We start from the raw sequence: 19,699 nt of genomic DNA, 5'->3' as shown, positions 1-19,699 counted from the left end.
ACTTAGTATCTAACAGAGTACTGTAGAGAAACAGCTGCAACAAAAACAATTGAGTGTCATTATTTAAATGTAAAATAGACTTTAAAGTATACTCTACTACTATCAAAATTTAAATGCATTTGTAATTGACTTTCAAGACGACTCCAGATTTATTGAAAAAATAGTTCATGTAAAAAAAGAAACACCATAGTAGCTCAAGCTCATTACTACTGAATACAATCTTTGGTTAAAGGCACAGTTTTTCATCTTTAAAATGAATGTATCAGATGATTATTTTTCCCAGGCAGATAAAGGAAAGATTCAGTCAAGGTGACAATTACCATCTGGCTAGCTACAGTCATTATGATGCTCCCAATTAAATGCACATGCAATATTATACTGAATGTTATTAGAGTTACAGTTAATGTCTACATTGAATATCACCATATTTGTATATTACTAGTATATTACTTTGTCTATTACTAGTAATCACTTTGTATATTATTAAAGTTAAATATATGACTCTCTGCTTTGAAGTCTGATAATACAAAAGTTAAAAATCATGAAAAAATCAGTGTGAAACTCTCCAGTGAATTTAGTTCCTTCCTAAAGGAACTTCTTCATATATGGATGCTGCCATTTACACTCTTGTCTTTCACACTCTTCTCACCCTATTTTGGGGACTGACTACTCTGAGAGCTTGTTGGAAGTACAAACAAGGACAGAATCAAAGTAAGTACAGACACAGAATCAGTTTAGACTTTTACTCTTGTAAGTATGTAACAAGTTATGGGTTGCATAGGGAGTAGTGAACACTGCCCATCAGGATGAACATAGAACCAACCATGCCTTGAAAACTACTGAAGAAAGCAAGAGTGTAGTATCGGAACACTGTATTACTCCTATAAATAAATTATAAAACTATGAGGAAACCAAGAACAGCGTCTTATTTAGTTCTTTTAAAGACTTTAACCTTGTGAAATTTAATTATAAAGTTACTGAAATTCAAAGAAATATAGTTACTTACAAGAATGTCTGACTAAACATATTCAGAAAGACGTGGGAAATTTAATCTTTTGATTTCTATGGAACTATTTCACCCTCTAAACAAAACCAGACATAAATGGATTTTTTTCTGCTGAATTCAATGGGAACAAGAAAAGGTACCATACAAAAATCAACATCCAATTCTAATGAGAACAATGTTTTACTTAAAAGACAGTATTAAAACACTGTTACCTCCAGCAAGGATCTTCTCCTCCAAATCATTCATTTGTTTCTTGTATGCTTTTAAAGCAGCTTCTTTAAACGATGGTCGTATTCTTTTTTTTTTTGAATTTCAGTAACTTCAGTAATCATCTCTGGTACATTCTGATTTTCATCCTCCCTTATTTCTACTTCAGGAGCCATGTCACTTTCAACTTCCAATATCTCTTCACTGATTACACTGTCAAACTGTGTGTCATATTGTTCCTCTGGTAGCATTGCATATGGAGTTTCATACAAAGACTGGTCCAGTTCATACTCTTGGACCTGCTCGCTAGTTTCACTACTATTCGTTCTATTTTCTAGTTTAGCAAGGACTTGTTCCATTACTTCTACATAGTCCGTTTCATTCTCACCAGATGGTTCAATCAATTCTTCCTCATACTCTGCTTTGTAGCAATAAGGCTCAGCATAAACATCAGAATCAAGTGTTGTACTTGATTCATTTGCAGTAGACTGAGATAGCGTTCTAAACCTTCCCATAAAAGATGATCCACTGTCTTCATACCCACTTAAGCTTTGTGTACTTTTATTCCAGACCACTTCTAAAGCTGACTTAGCACGCTGAAGTGTAGATCCAAATTTAGGAAAGCTGAAAGTCTTATCAGAAAGATCTATGCTTAATCGGCTGTGCCATGATTTAGGGGCAGTTTCCTCTGAGTCGTCACTTGGTAGTTCACTTTGACTTCGGTACATCATAGGCAATTTGTTTTGATTCTGATAAGAGGAGATAGAATTTGTGTCCTGATAATCATCATATTGACCAGTCCACTGACTCTGTGTTTCGCTGTCAAGGCCCGGACAAGATGGAGATGTACCATCCAGAGTGAAATCATAGCTTTCAGTATCATACTGGAGGTCAGAACTTTGGCCCTTTCCAAAATCTGTCTGTTGGTCTGAAGGGCTGCTCATATCATAAACAAAAACCTCCTGCGTGGATGAGTCTAGGCCCAAATCTGCCCCTTGTTCCAACTGATTCCAGTTTTTCCATGGGGAAAGATCATCCTGTAAAGAAAGCTGACTATCATCATAATGGTTTATGTCTCCAGACACACAGATTATTCCATTGCTTACTCCACTATCAACAGTTTCTATGTTCCCTGTTTCATTTTGCTCTGGATACTGCTGCATGTCTTGGGCAAAGGTCTGTTCCTGGGAACTGCCATACCAGTTTAGAGAATCATCTTGCCTTCGCTGCCAAAGTTCTCGATCAGAGGAAGACAACAATGAACTGCCATTTGTTCTGCTAAAATACTGATTTTCCGAAAAATCCTCAGAGTAAGACTGACACAATTTTGAGAAATCTGATTCTGAACGGCTAAGCTTTGGTGTTGCAAAGTCATTCTGTAAATGCCATAAAGGAGTCACATCTGAATAATAGGCCTTTGATTGTTTTTCCATAGTGTCAAATTCTGGTGACTGATTGTCATAACTTCTGTGTGAAAAGGTGCTATTGTCAGCAGTTCTGTCAAGGTCTTCAGTGTTTGGGGACTCAGTAGTCCCCTTCATAGTGCTTGTTTTTATCTGATGTGCTGATTTAGATATTTTTGCATAACTGTTCTTATTTATATCTGATTCCAAGTCTTTATCACTGTCAGGTGACTCCCAGTCATGCATTTTAGATTTGGTCTCCATGGTTAAATGTTTCATATCCATGCTTTCATATGTCTGAGAGGAAGGAAGCCCTCTTTCTTTCTTCTCTTTTATTTCATGGGAAAATATATCTGTAGAAATTCCAATGCCAGTTCCCTTAAGTTTATAAGACTTTTTTAAAATCAAATCTCTCTGTTGTGATGACTCAAAGTAAACAAGAATGGGTCTTGGCTTTGCATTTGGACAGTCTCTTTGCTGCCCAAGCCTTTGGGCAAACTCAATTTTAATGGTGCTTTGTGCCTCTGAGAATCCCATTTTTTCCATTAATATTTTGTAAACTATGCTTTCAGCTTTTTCAAGGCGCTCTTCAGGCACATTTAGAAACCTAAGACTTGCTTTGTTTCCTGGGTGGCCTATCTGCTTAATGTAGTCATGTATGTCCCGAGTTTCTCTTCGGGACTGTACAAATCCAGTTCGCAATTGTTCAATTTCATTTTGCACAACTTCTACACTACTAGAAATTTCATCAATTGATTGTTTCAGAGCATTAACATGCCCTCTTAATTCAGAGAGTTCTGTTTCAATTTGACTTATTCCCTGAAGCTCTTTAAAGATCATTTCCATAACATCGTGGGTTTGGCTAATACAACCTGTCGAACTAAAGCCAGGTTCAAGAGTGTTTGATTTCTGGTGACGGCCAGTTCTGTCCAGAGACTTGCTTCTTAACCCCCATGTTTTCCTCCATGAACTTAGCTCTGAATCTGATGAGACACATTCTTGGCTCTTCTTCCATTTCCTTAGTTTTCGTAAGGCTCCCAGCTTCAGTGTGTGTAAAGTGCGCTCTCCATCTGAACTTCCATCAGAGGCTGCGAGGCTGCTCAAGCTTTTCCTGTTGCGTCGCACAGGCATTGTGTGGGATAAGTATTCGTTTTTCTTGCTACTGGGTTTTACTTCACTTAACGACTCAGAGCAAGAGCTATCATTTGAAGACAGGTCTTGAACTATATCTTCATTATTAGTGTTTGCTACAAAAGTATGCCTTTGCAGTCCATTGGCAATAGCAACTCTGTAACTGAATGTTGGAGAAAGTGAAAATTCTCTATTGCTTTCCTCTTCTTCAGTAGATAAGTTGCGAGCAGATGGGCACTTGGCAATCTTCTTAACGGTGCTTTTTAGAGTATTGGAAAATTTTGGATTTTTTGTTTGTCCAATCTGACTTAAGTCTTGTTCCTTTTTGCTCTGACAACTCTCTTTCCTTTTTGTACTATTTCCCGATTTCTTTGTAAACATTCCTTTGCAAATCTTATATATATAAGATGAGATCAGGCTCTTGAAGAGAGCAGAAACCATGGAGTGCAATTTATGTTAAGCTGTTTCCATAAAACACAATTTTTGATCCAGAGAAGTATTTGTATCTCCAAGAGGATCATTGGCAAATGTTTCAGTGGAGACTATAGCCATAAAAACTACTGATGCTGTGGAATAATGTGACAGAAAAATTTTAAAAAAAATCACACATCTGCTTGTTCTAAACAAAATCCTGAAGAGGTGTTGTCTGTCTTGCAAAATCTCACTGTGTTGCACATGGCTTCTTGAAGTGTCTAAAAAGGAGGGAATGACATTACAATGTCTGTCAAGCAAACTTGTAACTCAATAATACTGATGATGTTTTAACTAGGTTACAATGAAAACACAGATGATTCCCCATAACTGTCTGAATAGATTTTTTCATGAATAATTGAAGCTGAAAACATTTTTAGGCAATATTGTTAACAACAATTAACAAGCTATGCTTATATCCAGGTTTCTTCATCCAGTTTAATTCTCTGACTTTAACACAGATATTAATTTTAAAATGCTCTCTGCTTTCTTTCAGAGTACTGACATTTCAATTTAGATCCATATGATACACGGCAGTGATAAAAAAAATGGACAGGACAAGAAATGGTTACCAGCTAATAAAACAGAAGTAGAAAGTTTTCTCTTGCTTTATCTTTTGGAACAAGGTAGGATTCAGGTACAAGCAAGTATTGTATATATGAAGTGCTGTTCTATCTTGAGATTGAATTATGTACATGACTATAACTTGTGAAATAGTTGCTTTGATACCAGACTTTAATAGGCTATGATAAGCCAGGACTCAAAAGTGGGCTTATCATCTTGGTATCTCTTCTTTGAGAAGTAAAAATTAAATAACTCATAGAACATAACAGAAAGTAATGACAACTAATGGAAATTCTCATCTAGGTTATTAAATTGGACATTCTTCTGATAACAGAAACCCCCCCTGCCAAACTTACACAAAGCACAGTTTACAAGTTGCAGGACATAAACAGGTGCCATTACAATGGGAAAGCTATTTGATCTGAAAGAAGTCTAAAAAGTTTCCATGAGGGATCTGGAAGTTTCTATTCCATACAACAAAAGCTTGTATTCCATAGAAACATAGTCAATAAATTTTAAACCTGTAAATGTATTCTTCTGTACAGCATACCATTCACTTCCCAATTTCAAAGCTGTGGGATAAAAAACAAGGCAAGCAGCCTTGAAAAATCCAATAAAGAAGAAGTAGCTGTTTTGGTATCTAAAGCAGCTAAAAATTCTTTGGCAGAATAAGAAGTCTTTTTAGATAAAGGATATATAAAGAGTTAAAAATTGATCTGTGGTGTCTTAAGTGGAGTAGAGATTATGAACTGTCCTTGTCTGCAAACATCCTGGCACTCTATAAAACACCATGGTCCACTGACATACCTCAAGAAATGGTCTTTGCATTGAACTTTTTGTCTTCATTGACCTTACTATTACACTCTATATATTTACTAATTAGATATATACACATATGTAATGGTAACTAATAAACACTAACCCCTGATAAATACTGCAGCAGCAAAATGCACTGTGCTGCACAGAGCACAGGCTGAGCTGCTAAAAGCCTGGTTGGCTTCTGGAATCCTGGAATAGAGAATGTAAACAGACTCATTTCCTTTCCGGTTATAAGAAAACTGGGATGCAGAGTGAGACGGGGAATAGAAAGTGGCTATTTATTGTTTTTTATAAAAGATGAAATATCTGTGGGACATGAATCACATTTTTAACACATATGCACCAGTATAGTCCTTGCCACTTCTTCTTTTAGACTTACGCCTTAATGCATCAAGAGTGAATTAAGAGTAAGCAATATTTGAAAGCAAAAGAATGGTCAGTGAGACTGCATGCATTTTTCAATGAATGCAAATGACATCTCTCAGAATATTGAGAAGTTTTCAGCAGAGCCAAGGCTGCCTTACTTTTACATATTATTAGTAGAGAAAGGAACCATCTTGGGACACTTTTCAATGTCAAAGGCATGTTTCTGGATGTAGAAATACTTTGTTAACCATTCAGCTCTTACACTGAATGCTTTTAACCATCTATTGAACAAGATTTGAAGTGTGATTGCCTACCTCCTTTGCTCACATAGCCACAGATTTTTAAGTGCCCTCTTAAATAAACTTCACTTAGATGACTTGGACATTCTTCAAACGACTTCAAATCAAGAATGTATAAACAAGCCCAAAAGCTTGTTTCCTGTCTCAGTCTAAAAAGCATCAAGAAACAATGAAGTTATCACTGGAATCTGGAACATTTCCATTTCTTTCAATAAGGTTTAATGCTTCTCTGTAGAAGAATCTTGATTCCATAGCAAGTGATATACATATATGTATATGTGTGTGTGTGCATGTGTTTGTTTTATCCATGTCTAAGCAATGCTTTTTATCAGAGATAACCAAAAGTATTACAGATAGCTGCACACTCAGAACTGAATTTATTTAAACCCAGTTCCTGACAATGCCATAGCGAATTAAAAGCTGTACTGTTACAAACACAGGGAGATCTGTTAAATGGAACAGATTTATGTTCTCTCATGCGAGTTCTATTCCATCTCAGCTGTATTAGTCATATGATCTGTTAATCAGTTTACAGCCTACCATTGCTCTGTCAAAAACTCATTTTCCACAATAGTATGTCTGCACATGGAATCAAGTTTGAGTCATTACAGGTCTCATCCATTTCTTTCTGTAAAGATTTGCATAGGTTGTCCTTAACATTTTAAATCAACATAAAGTTAAAACTCCTTAAGATAAGGAAGTCTCTCAAGAAGCACATAGAACTAAGGCAATTATTTGAATGAGCTGCAAGTTGTCATTTGGAGACTTTCTTGTTTTATCTAGGTCTCCTGATAAACCATTACAAACTAATTTTTTAAATTATCACTTTGCTTGTTTATTGAATGAAAAGAGTTTTTATGATGAAATTCAGCATTACTGGGTTAACCCATTCTAAGCATAAGGATTCATGTTGAAATGTTATAGCAGTGAGGTATGGACTTGGTGCTAGATGGTAATAGAGCAGGAAAGTGGAAAGTGTTATGGATTGTGAGACTAGAACTAAAATAAATTCTTAATGGGGTTCTTTTATAAAGAAGGGACAAACTGACACATCCATCAACTTTTTGACCCATAGCAAATCTGAAAATAGCTTTGTCAATCAACTTCATGGTGAACATATCCAGTTGAATATGCTTGAATATTTCAAGCATATTCAACTGGATATGTTGATAACAAAGCATTATCAAAATAAAAATGTCAGTTGGAAACATCATTTATAAAGGATCTTATTCCAATTCTAAAACTAACGTGTCAGGTAGAAGGGGGGAGGAGTGGGCAGAGTTAAAAATTATATCTTTTAAAATAATGCAGAGTATTTTAGTTACATATCTGAACACCAGACCCCCATTTCAAAAAAAATATTTTAAAAAATCCAGCCCTTTGTTTTAATAAAAAAAAGACAAGTGAATCATCTTAAAAATATAATTTCAGTATTTAAATAGAATAGCTAGATCACTGCTCAGCTTCTGTTCAGACCCTAGTAAAAAAACCTGCAGAGCAGCAGCTCTCTCCAGTAAGAGGTAGCTTTATGGATGCAGACTGTCCTCTTCTAAAGCAAGTGCCAGGCAGAACCATAGCCTTTCTTAACCTTCGCACTATTAATCAGCTACAAGGGGTCTGTGTGTATTGAAAGGGAGCAGGCAAGAAGATGAGACTGAAGTGCATTTTCTCTCTATAAAATACCCTATGACAATTGATGTTCACAACACCAAGATGGTAGGGGGAACCAAAACAAAACCAAGAAGTCTTCATCTGGAGCAATACCAGCCTGTATTAATGTCAAAATACTCACTAAAGTCTATAAACAGAAACATATTTTTGTGATATGCAAAACACTCCCCAGAAATTAATTAATTAAACATAACAAAAAAAATGTGTAGTCTACCCTGCATCTGCAGAAACTGAGGCTAAGAGAAGTTCTCTAACGTCTCTTAAGGAATCAATAACAGAATTCAGATATACAGATTTATTAATTATGGTATTTTACTTTACTTTTATTATAGTCTTATGCTTGCCTGGGAATAAGGTTATCTTGATATAAGTGTACTTGCCCTCAGCTCAGGTCTGCTGGGTGAAACCTATGCTCCCCTTCCTTTTGACAAGCATTATGGTGTACACTCCACATTGCTTCATTAATTTACTATAACAGGAACACTATACTGACAATCATCTCAGATGACCTAATTCAGAAGAACTTAATTGAGAGCACTTCTCTGCTCCTCTATATTCTTCCTAAATTCTTCTTGTAGTCTTAACTACTCACATTTTTAAACCGTGTAATTTGTGTCTCAAGGTAAAATGACACTTCACACTGCATATGCTATGTGGATGGCCTGCCTGAAGACCCTGGCAGAGGCAGGGCAGAGAGCAATGAAGAGACCTGCTTTCTCTTTTGGGTAATTACTCTTTGTTCCAAGAATTCCTCAGCTTTTCATAGCAGCAAACTTTTGCCTATCCCTTCAGCCCCTCCAACATTCAGACAAGAGCATGGAGTGCTATCAGCACTCTCACCCTTTGGCTAGGAAGCTGTTCTTATTGTTCTTCAAAATTACTTGGAAAGTTTACTATATCTGCTTATTTACCTGGTAATAGCTCTTTATAGTACAGATATGCTATTTATGCATATCTAACCAACCTCAGAAAATGCTGCCTTCTCTATTTATGAGAATGTAAAAAAATAAAACTAACCACCAAACTGCTGATTCAAACCCCAGCTTTAAGAGCCTACAATCTGCATATTTTTTAACCCACAAGGCCTACTGCTGTCCTGAGGAGGCTGCACATATATTCATGGGGCACACTACAGATTCTTCCAATCTAAAAATTTAACAGTTATACTGCAAGACTGGTCATTCATGTCTATTATGTATCTCTTCTGTTAGAGAGTTTAAGGAAAAAAGATGGAAACAGCAAATGCTTAAACCTGACTGGCTCATTGTGATTTTGAACATCTAACTCAGAAACCATACAGAGAACTTTGTGCATTAGTGAATTAACTCAGTAGTTAAGCAGTTGTAATTAAACTACTTTGCAATGTATAGAAACACATTGTCTTCAGATTAGCTTAGAGGAAAATTCCTAGCAAGCTAGGATAAGTAATTTTTCTGGAGAGAAAGTCATCTGCTTCCCTACTACTATGACACTATGGAAAAAGAGAGGAATTTTTTGTTCAGTAAAAGATGGGGGATTTTTCTGCAATTACTGTTGAAGACAGACAAATTGAAGAAAACCCCATTATTTTACACTAAGTTGCAGAATTACTTTTATAGTTACACTATTCTTTACATCTTTGTATTTGTAATGTTTGTATTTTCTCTACAAAGTTTTGTTAAGGCAACTGAGGCTATTGCAATTCAAGTCTTTATTATAAGATTGTTGAAAGCATTTAGAATGCCATTTCTTTTGAAACAAATATATAGTGTGGTATTTACATTACAAACATGAAAACTTGTAATTGAAGCAACTGTTCTTAAAGGTCAACGGCCTTGACTAGACTAAAAACAGAGGAAGAGATGTGCCAAATACAGTAGATTAATACTGAAATGCAAAAAGCTATAGAACAGATTCTAAAGGTAAATTGTGGCCCATCTGGAGAGCCCATAGATAATGTAGGCCAGTTGAATGTGCACACAAAATAAGAGACTGCAGATGATTTGGAAAACAGCTTCAATATTATTACGCTAAATGTACTGATACTGACTTCTTTCTCTTGAATCTTTCTAGTTGTTTCCTTGACTTTTTCAACTAAAAAAAATAAATTACACTGTAGCATATAACCAGGTGGCAATAATGACCTTTTCCCCCCTCTTACAGCTGTATACATGATATATTTTGTCCCATACAAAAACTTGGTTTTAGTCAATACTCTGCTAAGATTGAGACAATTTCACCAAACAGTTCATTTCTACTTAAATGCAGACCACTAAAAGAAGGGAAAACACAGGGAGGGAAAAGTTATTTGTTGACTATATGGATATTACTGTATAACTCAGTACCAGACATAGTAGCTTTGTTAGACTACTACCAGCTTGCTATTATGTCAGATTGCCATAAATAAAAGACCTACTATACAATAGTCAGAACCTATTTAGTGTCTATTAAAACGCAGAAAGTATCAACATACATTTTGACTTAATCTCAGATCTGTCTCTACTTCTGCCTGTGATTTAATAGAGGGTCTTTTAAACATTACACCCTGGGAACCCAGGTGATTTAATTTACACTGAAGCATAAGACTGTATGCAGAGACTGTATTTACAGTATACTTCGTGTACTCAAAGTTTCTTTTAATACTAACATTTCAAAAATTTCAGCAACTTTTCAGGATAGTAATTACATCAGAAAAGATAATTAAACAAAACAAAACAAACAAACAAAAAAACCCCACAAAACAAAACAAACCAAGAAACCCCCCCAAAACCACAAAAAAACCCCCTCCAAAACAAAACAAAAACAAAAAAAAACCCCATACCATTTTCTTTCAGGTAAGAATTTTAATCCTCCAACTGTACTTGCCTGAGCCTTGGAATGGGCAATTCACTGTCCTGAATTAGATTGCTGTTGGACACTTTACCATTAACTCAGTGACCACATGTGCACTACATCACTCTACAGATTTGATTCTTTTTCTTTCTTTAGGGTTTGGGGGCATTTTTTAAAACTATTTACAAGTAAGAGAACAACTTTATATGGGCAAAGTAAGCCCTCTGGATTCCATTCCTCTGCACACAGAGATTTTACATATTTTCTAAAACCTAGTAAATGAACAGTTACATCAAATATGAAGAGGAAAGTTTTTGATGAAGTGGTCTTTCATTTGAAAAATGGCAGCAATTGTCTGTGATTTTTGGTTTGAAAAACACCACAAGCACAAATGACTACAAGTACTGTTGACAACAACATACACTAGGATGAGCAGGCAGACACAGATCAAAACCATGCTTAACACCTGAAATGACATTCACTGATAAGGATGGTAGACATTAAACATGTTTCCAAATTTGCTGGAAAAACTTTATTAAAAAAGCCCTCTGCTGTATTTGCTTCAATTTACTGACAAGTGTGATACTCAGATTTGTACCTGAAAGCAAGAACCTCTTCTACCTAAGTAAGTGAATGACAAAAATGAGAAAAAAAAAAACCACTGTAACAACCTTCTTAGGTGCCAAAGAAATTTTAGGCTTCAGAGCTGTAATGGTCTCAACAAGGCAGAAGCTATTATACGACATTCTTCCTGGATTTTCACAACACTGCAGTTAATGGAAAATTTGGAATTTTCAGTCCTCACTAATGCTTTAGTGAATTGAGAGATGTTCTGAGCTATAAGCATTCTCCTACTGTGTAACACTCAGGAATCCCAGTACTTTACCTGAGATTTCCTAAGTGTTTTCACAGCAACATACAGTCATTATGGTAATGTGCTGACATCACTGCAGGATCAAGCAAATGGTATAGTGACAGAAAACCTTTATGCAACTCTCCAAGTTGTGCATATTCACCTTAAAGAACATTTATCTTGCATCATGGCTTTTTTCTTTGAGATGACAGCTAATCTTCATTCATAATCATAATTCCTAACATTATATTCCTTACAAAAGGAATTTGTGATGAATGAAACATGCTGGAAACCTTAAATTCTACTTTTCATTCATCTTCGTGCTTTTAGACTTAACAGCATTCTCTCACTGCTTTTCTCACTTTATTTGTTGGTTTAGATAAGATTTAGCACTGACTGTTGGAACATTTGTATGTGTCAAGTAACCTTACATTTTCAATTGTCAGATCATAATTGTGTATTATGCTAAAGAAAGGCATCTATTTTAGATAATCACCAACAGGAAACAATCTCTGTGAAAAAAACTGTCTGTAAAGTTGTAGCTCTATTTGCACATCAGAAAGCAATTGATGTTACATCAATGCATGCTTTTAAGGCGTAAGAGTTCCTGCCAGCCACGGGGTTAACAACAGTATCATGATGCTGGAACTAAGATTAAACCTTTTTGGATCAACACGTTATTAAAAAAAAAAAAACCAAACTTACTCCTAACTGGGCTGCACTGAAAATACAAATGCAACTGCATATTTTAAGATATTTCAAGACTAATGAAAAATCAAATAAGCATTAAGTGTTTTAATACATTTTTACTACATATAGGACAACTATCAGTGTCCTTAGTTTAAGGGCACATATCTTTGTGTTCTATTTCACTTATTACATGTCAGCTGAAAGAATATATTAACAAAAAAGCGCAAAAGGAGGCAGGTGACTGAAGAAAGGTGAGGGTCAAAGAATGCAGTCATATTTTTATATCTACATAACACTTCCTCTTAAAGCAAAATGAACCATCAATCTTATAGTAAGAAATTAGTTTCAGCTACTATTGGCCTCTGAAATTGCAGAGGGAAAAATACTAATATTATCTTCCTAAAGTTAAAATGATGGAAAAATATGTATGAAATAGTTATAGTGGTTTTTAGGTTGTGGCTTGGAGAAGATACGTAATAGAAGGTATTCTAAGACATAGGTTTAGCTGTGGAACAGAATCAAACACGTAGTCTAAGCAAGCTGCCTCTTCAAAAGAAAGCTGCAGGGTGTTCATCTTGGAGATTAATCAAGACCCAGAAATACATAAGCATCCGTAAAGCTCAATTTATTACTAATCCTGTCACAAATTAGGAGAAAGATACTGACATAAATAAGGAAAACATACTGTATTTTTACAGCATATTCATATAATTATTTTGCTTATATTTTGGTATCAATTTAAACATACCAACTCATTGAAAAATCCAACACCATACTGTCTTACTCAACTTACACTGTGAAGTTACCAACCTTACAAAATAACCTCCCCCAGTTTTTAATGAAGTGTTAATTCCAGAAGCCCAGACAGTTTCATCAACAGTATAGCATTAGAAAACAAATCAGTTACAAATCAATGCATTGCATTAGCAAGAACAGCAGGAGGTACGTTCAGAATGAAAATAAGCAAAGGAAACAAAGGAAACAGAAACTGTACGCAGACTAGACAAAAATACAAAGAGCATACATACCTGGATTAAATTCTTCTTAAAAATAAAATACAAATTACATACCACCATCTTTATACTATTTTCCATTTATGGAGAAACACTGTACACAAATCCATTACTATTTTGCCGTTCTTCCTTCAGCCTTAAATGATACAACATGAGGCTGCTTCCCAGTGATTCAAGTCAAGCGCAGTCAGTCTGCAGCGGTATCTGTTCTAAATTCCACGGTATTCCCTAGGCAGCATTAAATGGGGATTTTTTTTTCTTCCTCTCCCATTTTTCCCCCCTCCTACAACTTGTGCTAACCGCTAAGAGTAATCGTGATGTTAGCTACTAATTCATTCTGCAGCTCAGGGTTGTTTCTCCTCTGTAATAGCAGAGCAGAAGTCAGCGTCCTACTCCGGTTCAAAAACAACATCAACACGAGAGAGCAGTAATCATCCTGGGGCTTTATGTGCCGGGAACTTCCCCCGCTGCTGTTTTCTCCTGCCACTGCTCCCGAATGCAGCACCCGCTGCAATAGGCACAGCCCTCCTGCGTGGCAGGCAGCCCCTCTGCTCGCAGAGCCACTCAGGCTCTCGGAGCAGCCTCGCTCGCAGGAACAACACATGCAGTGCGTCGGGGGAGCTGCCAGGTGCGCATCCGTGCCCGCAAGGGGAACAGCGGGAGACAGCGTCTCTTGCTTGGCAGGGCCGTGTTCCACCCTAACCTTTAATTTATCAGTCTGACATGACCCACAGAAACGATTGTGTAGCTGTTTCTTACAGCACTGCTTTCATCAACAGCTGATAATATTTGTAATGAATCTGCTAAATACCCTTCACAACTACTATCATTCCATGATGATTGAAGGGTGCTCCACGTAATAAGAAATACATCACTCACTTTCCATGAAAAGCACTTATACGTCCCCAGTGAATACCTAGGTAGTAGGAATCAGCCCTTTATTTACTGCAATTCAAATAGCAGAATGGATTACTATTGTGCATGCAGTTCGTAAATTATACTGTACAGAATATATCAGGTGTTTTTTCAAATCTTAGCAGGTTTAGTAGTATAAGGCCACATGCAGCCTTACACATATTGAAAATATATTTAAAACTGACACATGAAGAACTACCAAAACGCATCCAGAATGAGCCTATATAAAACCATTCTACAGAGTGTACACACAGCCACAGTGTAAATGTTTCACAAAACATGTGTACAGGCATAAACCCACAGGTATGAGATTATCCTCTTTAACCTTGGGAGACAGCAGGACTGGAATGCCATAGTGAACATTAAAGTATGTGTCTTTTCGGTATAAAAATTAAACCCTCAAACTTGGGATAGTCTGTAAGAACTGTCATTTGTAACAGAAGTTTGCAATTCAGTTACTTTCTTTGAATGATACGTTGAGTAAAATGCAGCACTTATGAGTGGTTAACAATTTCTAGTAATAGTTAAAACTTACTGGTTATAGCTTTCACTTTCTGCAATCTTTGTACTGTTGTTAGTACTGTCATCCTAGGACTCAGTTTTATGTACAATTTATAAATGGAAAAATTCTAGAATCAGATCTCTTATGTAAAGTTGTAAATTAATAATTTGTTTTTTGCATATCATTATAAAAATAATTACGGATCATTATATTTATTATGTCTTGCTGACATAAATGCAACCTATAAAAAAATTATTAATTAGATTTATAGTTAAGAACCAGATGAATGAATGTTTGATTATTCAAATCTTAATGTCGTTATTAGCCTGCAGCCATTACTCACTACTCTGTCTAAACAGAATCAAACTTATTCTTCAAAACTGTCATATTTGCAGGCCAAAAAATATACAATAAAACTTTCTTGTAAGTGAATAATAGGAAATATTCCACTGATATCAATACTCAGTGCCATAGTCCTAACTACACAAGGTGCAATAATAAATCCTCCCAGCATCAACAGGACTCCTTATGTAAGGATGAAATAAGGAAAAACCAGCCAGCCTAGTCAAGCATGCCCACCTGTAGTAGTCACACACTTAAAAATAACTGTTTCAGCAAGACAAATGGCCTTAACATGACTGACAGTAAAACTAGTAAATATTGGAACTGTCTTCCAAAAATATAAGGTTTAATCATTTAATAAAAAAAGTCTTTACCAATAACATTAACTCAGAATGCTTAGATTAATGTTGCCATCTTCAAGGAAGATCCTAAGTGTTGACCCTGTTTATGCTCATCTATTGTGTTATCACATTCTGAGTATTTCAGCTGAAAGGTGAACTTAATTTCTTTGATAATCCATCACAGGACAAGGATAAGGACATTTTACTCTACTAGATGCATTACTCAATTGATATTTCAGAAGGAAATAAAAAAGCAAACATGAATCCAAAGACCTTCAGAACCCATCATGGCTTGTCTTCCATGAAGTTAAAATTCTGAGTGGAACACCTCCAAGCCAGAGATACAGTGACTTTGTTTGGAATGATACTGACCAATTAAGAATTAAATTTCATGTATAAATATGCACTAATTAGAAGTGAATTCACCTAAATTCATAAAAACGTTCCTCTGTTCACACACTTCTCACATATATACGAGGTAGGTGACTTTCTAGAGTAATTCTATGAGCAGATGTATTAATTCTGTAGAGTAGCTGAAGTTCTCAGAAGTTTGGAAGCCCAGATAGTTGTAAAGTCAGTGACTGGAATGAAGCTCCTGTACATCTTGAGAAAACATCCACAGAAGTTTTTGAAAAACTAACACAAAGGAGCAATTTGTATGTGTGGGCCCTATGCATTTTAGGGGTTACTTGGCAGTAACCTGAAATGTTCATGAAGCTAGCCTCGAAGAACTCTCAGTAAATTCACACTGATTTACTCTATTGCCCAAAAGAGTGTTAAAGAAGTAACTTCCATACATAGAAGAAATACGTGTTATTACATGTACATAGACAATATGCATAGAGTTGTTGCAACTTGTTACACAGTTCCAGCCAAACCCTGTAGCTTAATAGAAAAAACAATGAAAACCCACACAAAGAAAACACTATAGCTACCAACCCCAAACAAAAAACCCAAACTCCAATGGGCAGCTATAAGCCTGCATGGAGAAAGCAGCTATTCTTTGTGCCTATTTCCACGATTACTTGATCATGACTTTCAGAAATGATTCTTTGAATTCTTAGAAATAAAAGTCTGTCCACTGAAAATATTTCAGTAATCTCCATCATTGCTTTTGTGCTGTGCATTAAATCGCATATTTTGGATATTATTTGACTATTTCTATTGTGCAATACTTATACTGAATGTTGACAGTTGTAAACTGATAGAATGGCTTTGAAGTAGTTTGTATTTCATGATGGATTTCAGCCTGAAAGTTGGAAAAGCTGTCACACAACTAATTTATCTTTCTCCTGCACATCACCTTGCCAGTTTGCTTAAGGGATGGTTATATCTCCCCGTTTATCAAAGAAAGGCAATAACTGTCAATTCCGGAATCCTATCCGTCAATCAGAAAGCCGTCTCGCGGGACAGCTCTCGGATCACGCTGCCGTGCCCGAAGGAAGCGGAGCAGCCGCAGGGCCGGCACAGGCCCCGGGGCAGGCTGGCCGCTCCCCGCGCGCCCCCTGCCGGCCGCGCCGCCCCAGCCACCCCCGAACCCGCCCGGGCGCCACCGCGCCCGCTCCTCTGGGAGGCACGCACAGGGGGCTGCAGGTGCTCTTCTCCATAAGGGGTGTTGTTTCCTCTACACTGATTATTTTTCTTTACTGTCAAGCTCAATGTTTCCTTCTAAAAAGAAGGGTTTGCAATAAGAAGGGGAAAGAGAAAATAACTGCTCTTGTATTTCATAGTGCACCTGTGAGCTACTTTAAGTTTTACTTTAGATGACTGTGAAAACTGCTTTGGAGATTCTGAAGTTAAGATGGCTGAAGATTCTTCCTATTCCACGTGAAAAATTTTCCAGACTTTTTAAAAACCAATTTCTAAGTTTATAAAATTATGCAGTTTGAATTTTATTAAGTGAAATAAAATCACATGTAAGATTTTTTTTTTTAAATAGCAATTAACAAGGAACAGGCAATCTCTGTAAATATGGCTTCTTGCCAGCTCAAATTTAATTAAAATTTGGCCCTGATTTCAAACAGGATCATAAGATGGGATCACAGCTGAAAAGCAAATACAGGGGCAAAAGCCCAACAATAACTGAAGAACAAATCAAGAAACACCAACATTTTTTTTTTTTTTTTAACCAGGAGGGAAAAAGTGAGCTTTCTCCCCATTCAGATTTATCAAGAACTTAAAGAAGTGTAATGTATTTGAAGTGATAACTTAAGAACAATATACCTTAACTCTGAAATTTAATTCCCCATTCTGTTCTTTCCTTATGATTATTTTATTCATTGTTATTCTCTAGGAATGTGTTCACTCTAGTTTTTTTGGTTTTTTGTTTTTTTTTTGTCTAGGGAAGTAGAATCCTTGCTAAAACTTTTTTAAAATAAAGAATCTGACTCAGTTGCCACTTTTTATGTGGGGAACCAATTTTAGGCTGCCTTTACCTCAAGCCTCAAGTTCTCACTTTTACCCTCTGGTTCTCTGCCCCATTCCACTGGGGGAGAACAAATGAGCAACTCTGTGGGGTTTATTTGCTGGCTGGGGTTAAACCACAAGAATAGGGTAAAGTTTATTGAAGCAGAAGTGAGAGAGGGGAAGAGTTACAGCATCTCTATTCAATACAATGATCAGTCATATACTTAAACTCAAGTATGTATTTAACAGTGCTACGAAAGGTGCTAATTAAGAGCCATCTCAAGACTTGTAGAGAGTGGTAGTAGCATAGGAAGACTTAAAAAAAGAGAGCACCTCCAAACTTGAAAAAAAAATTATTTGGTAGTGAATTAAAACACACAACCCAGCAAATTTGAAAATAGGTGAAGAGAAGTAGATTACAAGAAAGAACCATAGTGATGAAGTAGGAACTCTAAGGCAGATGCTGCAAGGACTCAAGAAAATGAGTGATTGCAACAATTGTGAAGTCACATCTTTTACAATACATTGGGATGCAAGAAAATTTACTCTCCTGGATCTTTTTTCCCCTAGGCTTTCTCCCCTCCAGCTACTGCTTGGACTCCATCAATAGAATTCATTAGCTTTTCAGTGTCTGACCTGTCACTCTTTGTGCTAGGATTTAGAGTTCATCAGTGCTCCATTCTTGGCTGTTCTCAGCTCTCTCTCCTATCCTACATCTCCCACTGAAATGATTGCTGGTTATCCCAGTATTTCTCTCTCCTCACCCTAGGGCCTCCTTCCCTTTCTTCCACTGTGAGTGGTTCTCTGCCAATCCTCATAACTAACAATCCCAATTCTCTCTAATGGAATGCATTCTTGCCTTCACAATCCTATTTATCTTCACTACATTCCAAAAGGCAGCTTTTGCCTCCACAGAAGGGTGCCCAGGAAGATCAGTCCAGCTGATTCATACTAACTGGCTTATTTTTCCTGCTTTATGTGAAACATCTATTGTCACTTGTAAACTTTCTCTGATGAGAACCCTGTTGAGTTTCAGTCTTCTAAAGCATTTTTTTAAGCATTCCCTCAAATGCTCACAAAACACTCAATAATTCAATCACAAATGTGCACAAGCAGCTGTATAATTCTATAACACATTGAATTAGCCACAGGTTACCAATGAAACCAGTAATAAATAATTTAACATCAGTCCAAATACAACCTGCAAAATGCTAAAACATGGTTACTTGAAACAGCAGGAAGAGGAAAAAAATGTTATCATGGTGCCCTTTTGAACTCTGATGCAAAGGAGAGAACTGAAGTTAAATTATGGAAGAGAGCACATTACACTGCTGTTTGCTGATTTTCTATAATAATGGTCAAAAGCAAAAGCTTAGATTTTTTTTATCCTCTCTTGTGAGTCATTATATCTCACCTTTCAAAAGGGAAAAACAGTGTTAATTCTTTTTCTGAGCTTGCCTAACAGAATCCTCAAACAGCAGCTCACAAAGGTTTCTCCCAGGGTCAGTAACAGTTAGTGCCTTCAATTAATAGAAGAAAGCAAATTTCTACTTTAACATTGACTTAAGGCAGGAAGGGCAGGGAGTAAATCATAGAATACCTAAAATCACAATACCGTAGGAAGATCTAAGTTAAAATAAGTCTTCAAGTAAATTAACTGTAACTCTGTTCAGATAAAAAGACATCTCCATTTTATTTTCTTCACAATTTTATCAAATTTTGAAGCATTTTCTCCCTGAGAAACTTTCAGAGGATATCAGAGGGAAAAGGAAAAAAAAAAGTTTACCTAAAATGATACAAAATTGAAGAAACAAAAATCAATTTGTTCAGAATTGATGCGTAACACAATTTTGGACTTCTGTCTTTATCCTTTTGTCAAAGTTAACTTT

At 36.3% G+C, this 19,699-nt stretch overlaps 1 protein-coding gene across 2 annotated transcripts in view; it reads right to left on the bottom strand.

The window, feature by feature from the left end:
* The window catches only part of UNC13C (unc-13 homolog C), a 165,152-nt gene that overhangs the window by 118,738 nt on the left and 26,715 nt on the right, over positions 1-19,699 (bottom strand). The window contains exon 1 of one of the 2 annotated variants that reach the window (XM_050978637.1): positions 1,219-1,367. The exons of the other annotated variant lie outside the window; for it this stretch is intronic. Within the exon in view, the coding sequence (XP_050834594.1) occupies positions 1,219-1,248 (30 nt within the window). The 5' untranslated portion in view covers positions 1,249-1,367. Of the gene's footprint in view, positions 1-1,218; positions 1,368-19,699 lie in introns of those variants that run through there. 2 annotated transcript variants of the gene reach the window in all.

The sequence above is a fragment of the Serinus canaria genome, chromosome 10, assembly GCF_022539315.1.
Source record: "Serinus canaria isolate serCan28SL12 chromosome 10, serCan2020, whole genome shotgun sequence".
NCBI lineage: Eukaryota > Metazoa > Chordata > Aves > Passeriformes > Fringillidae > Serinus > Serinus canaria.
Note: the sequence above shows the minus strand (reverse complement) of the source record. Positions and strands in the feature narration are given on the sequence as shown.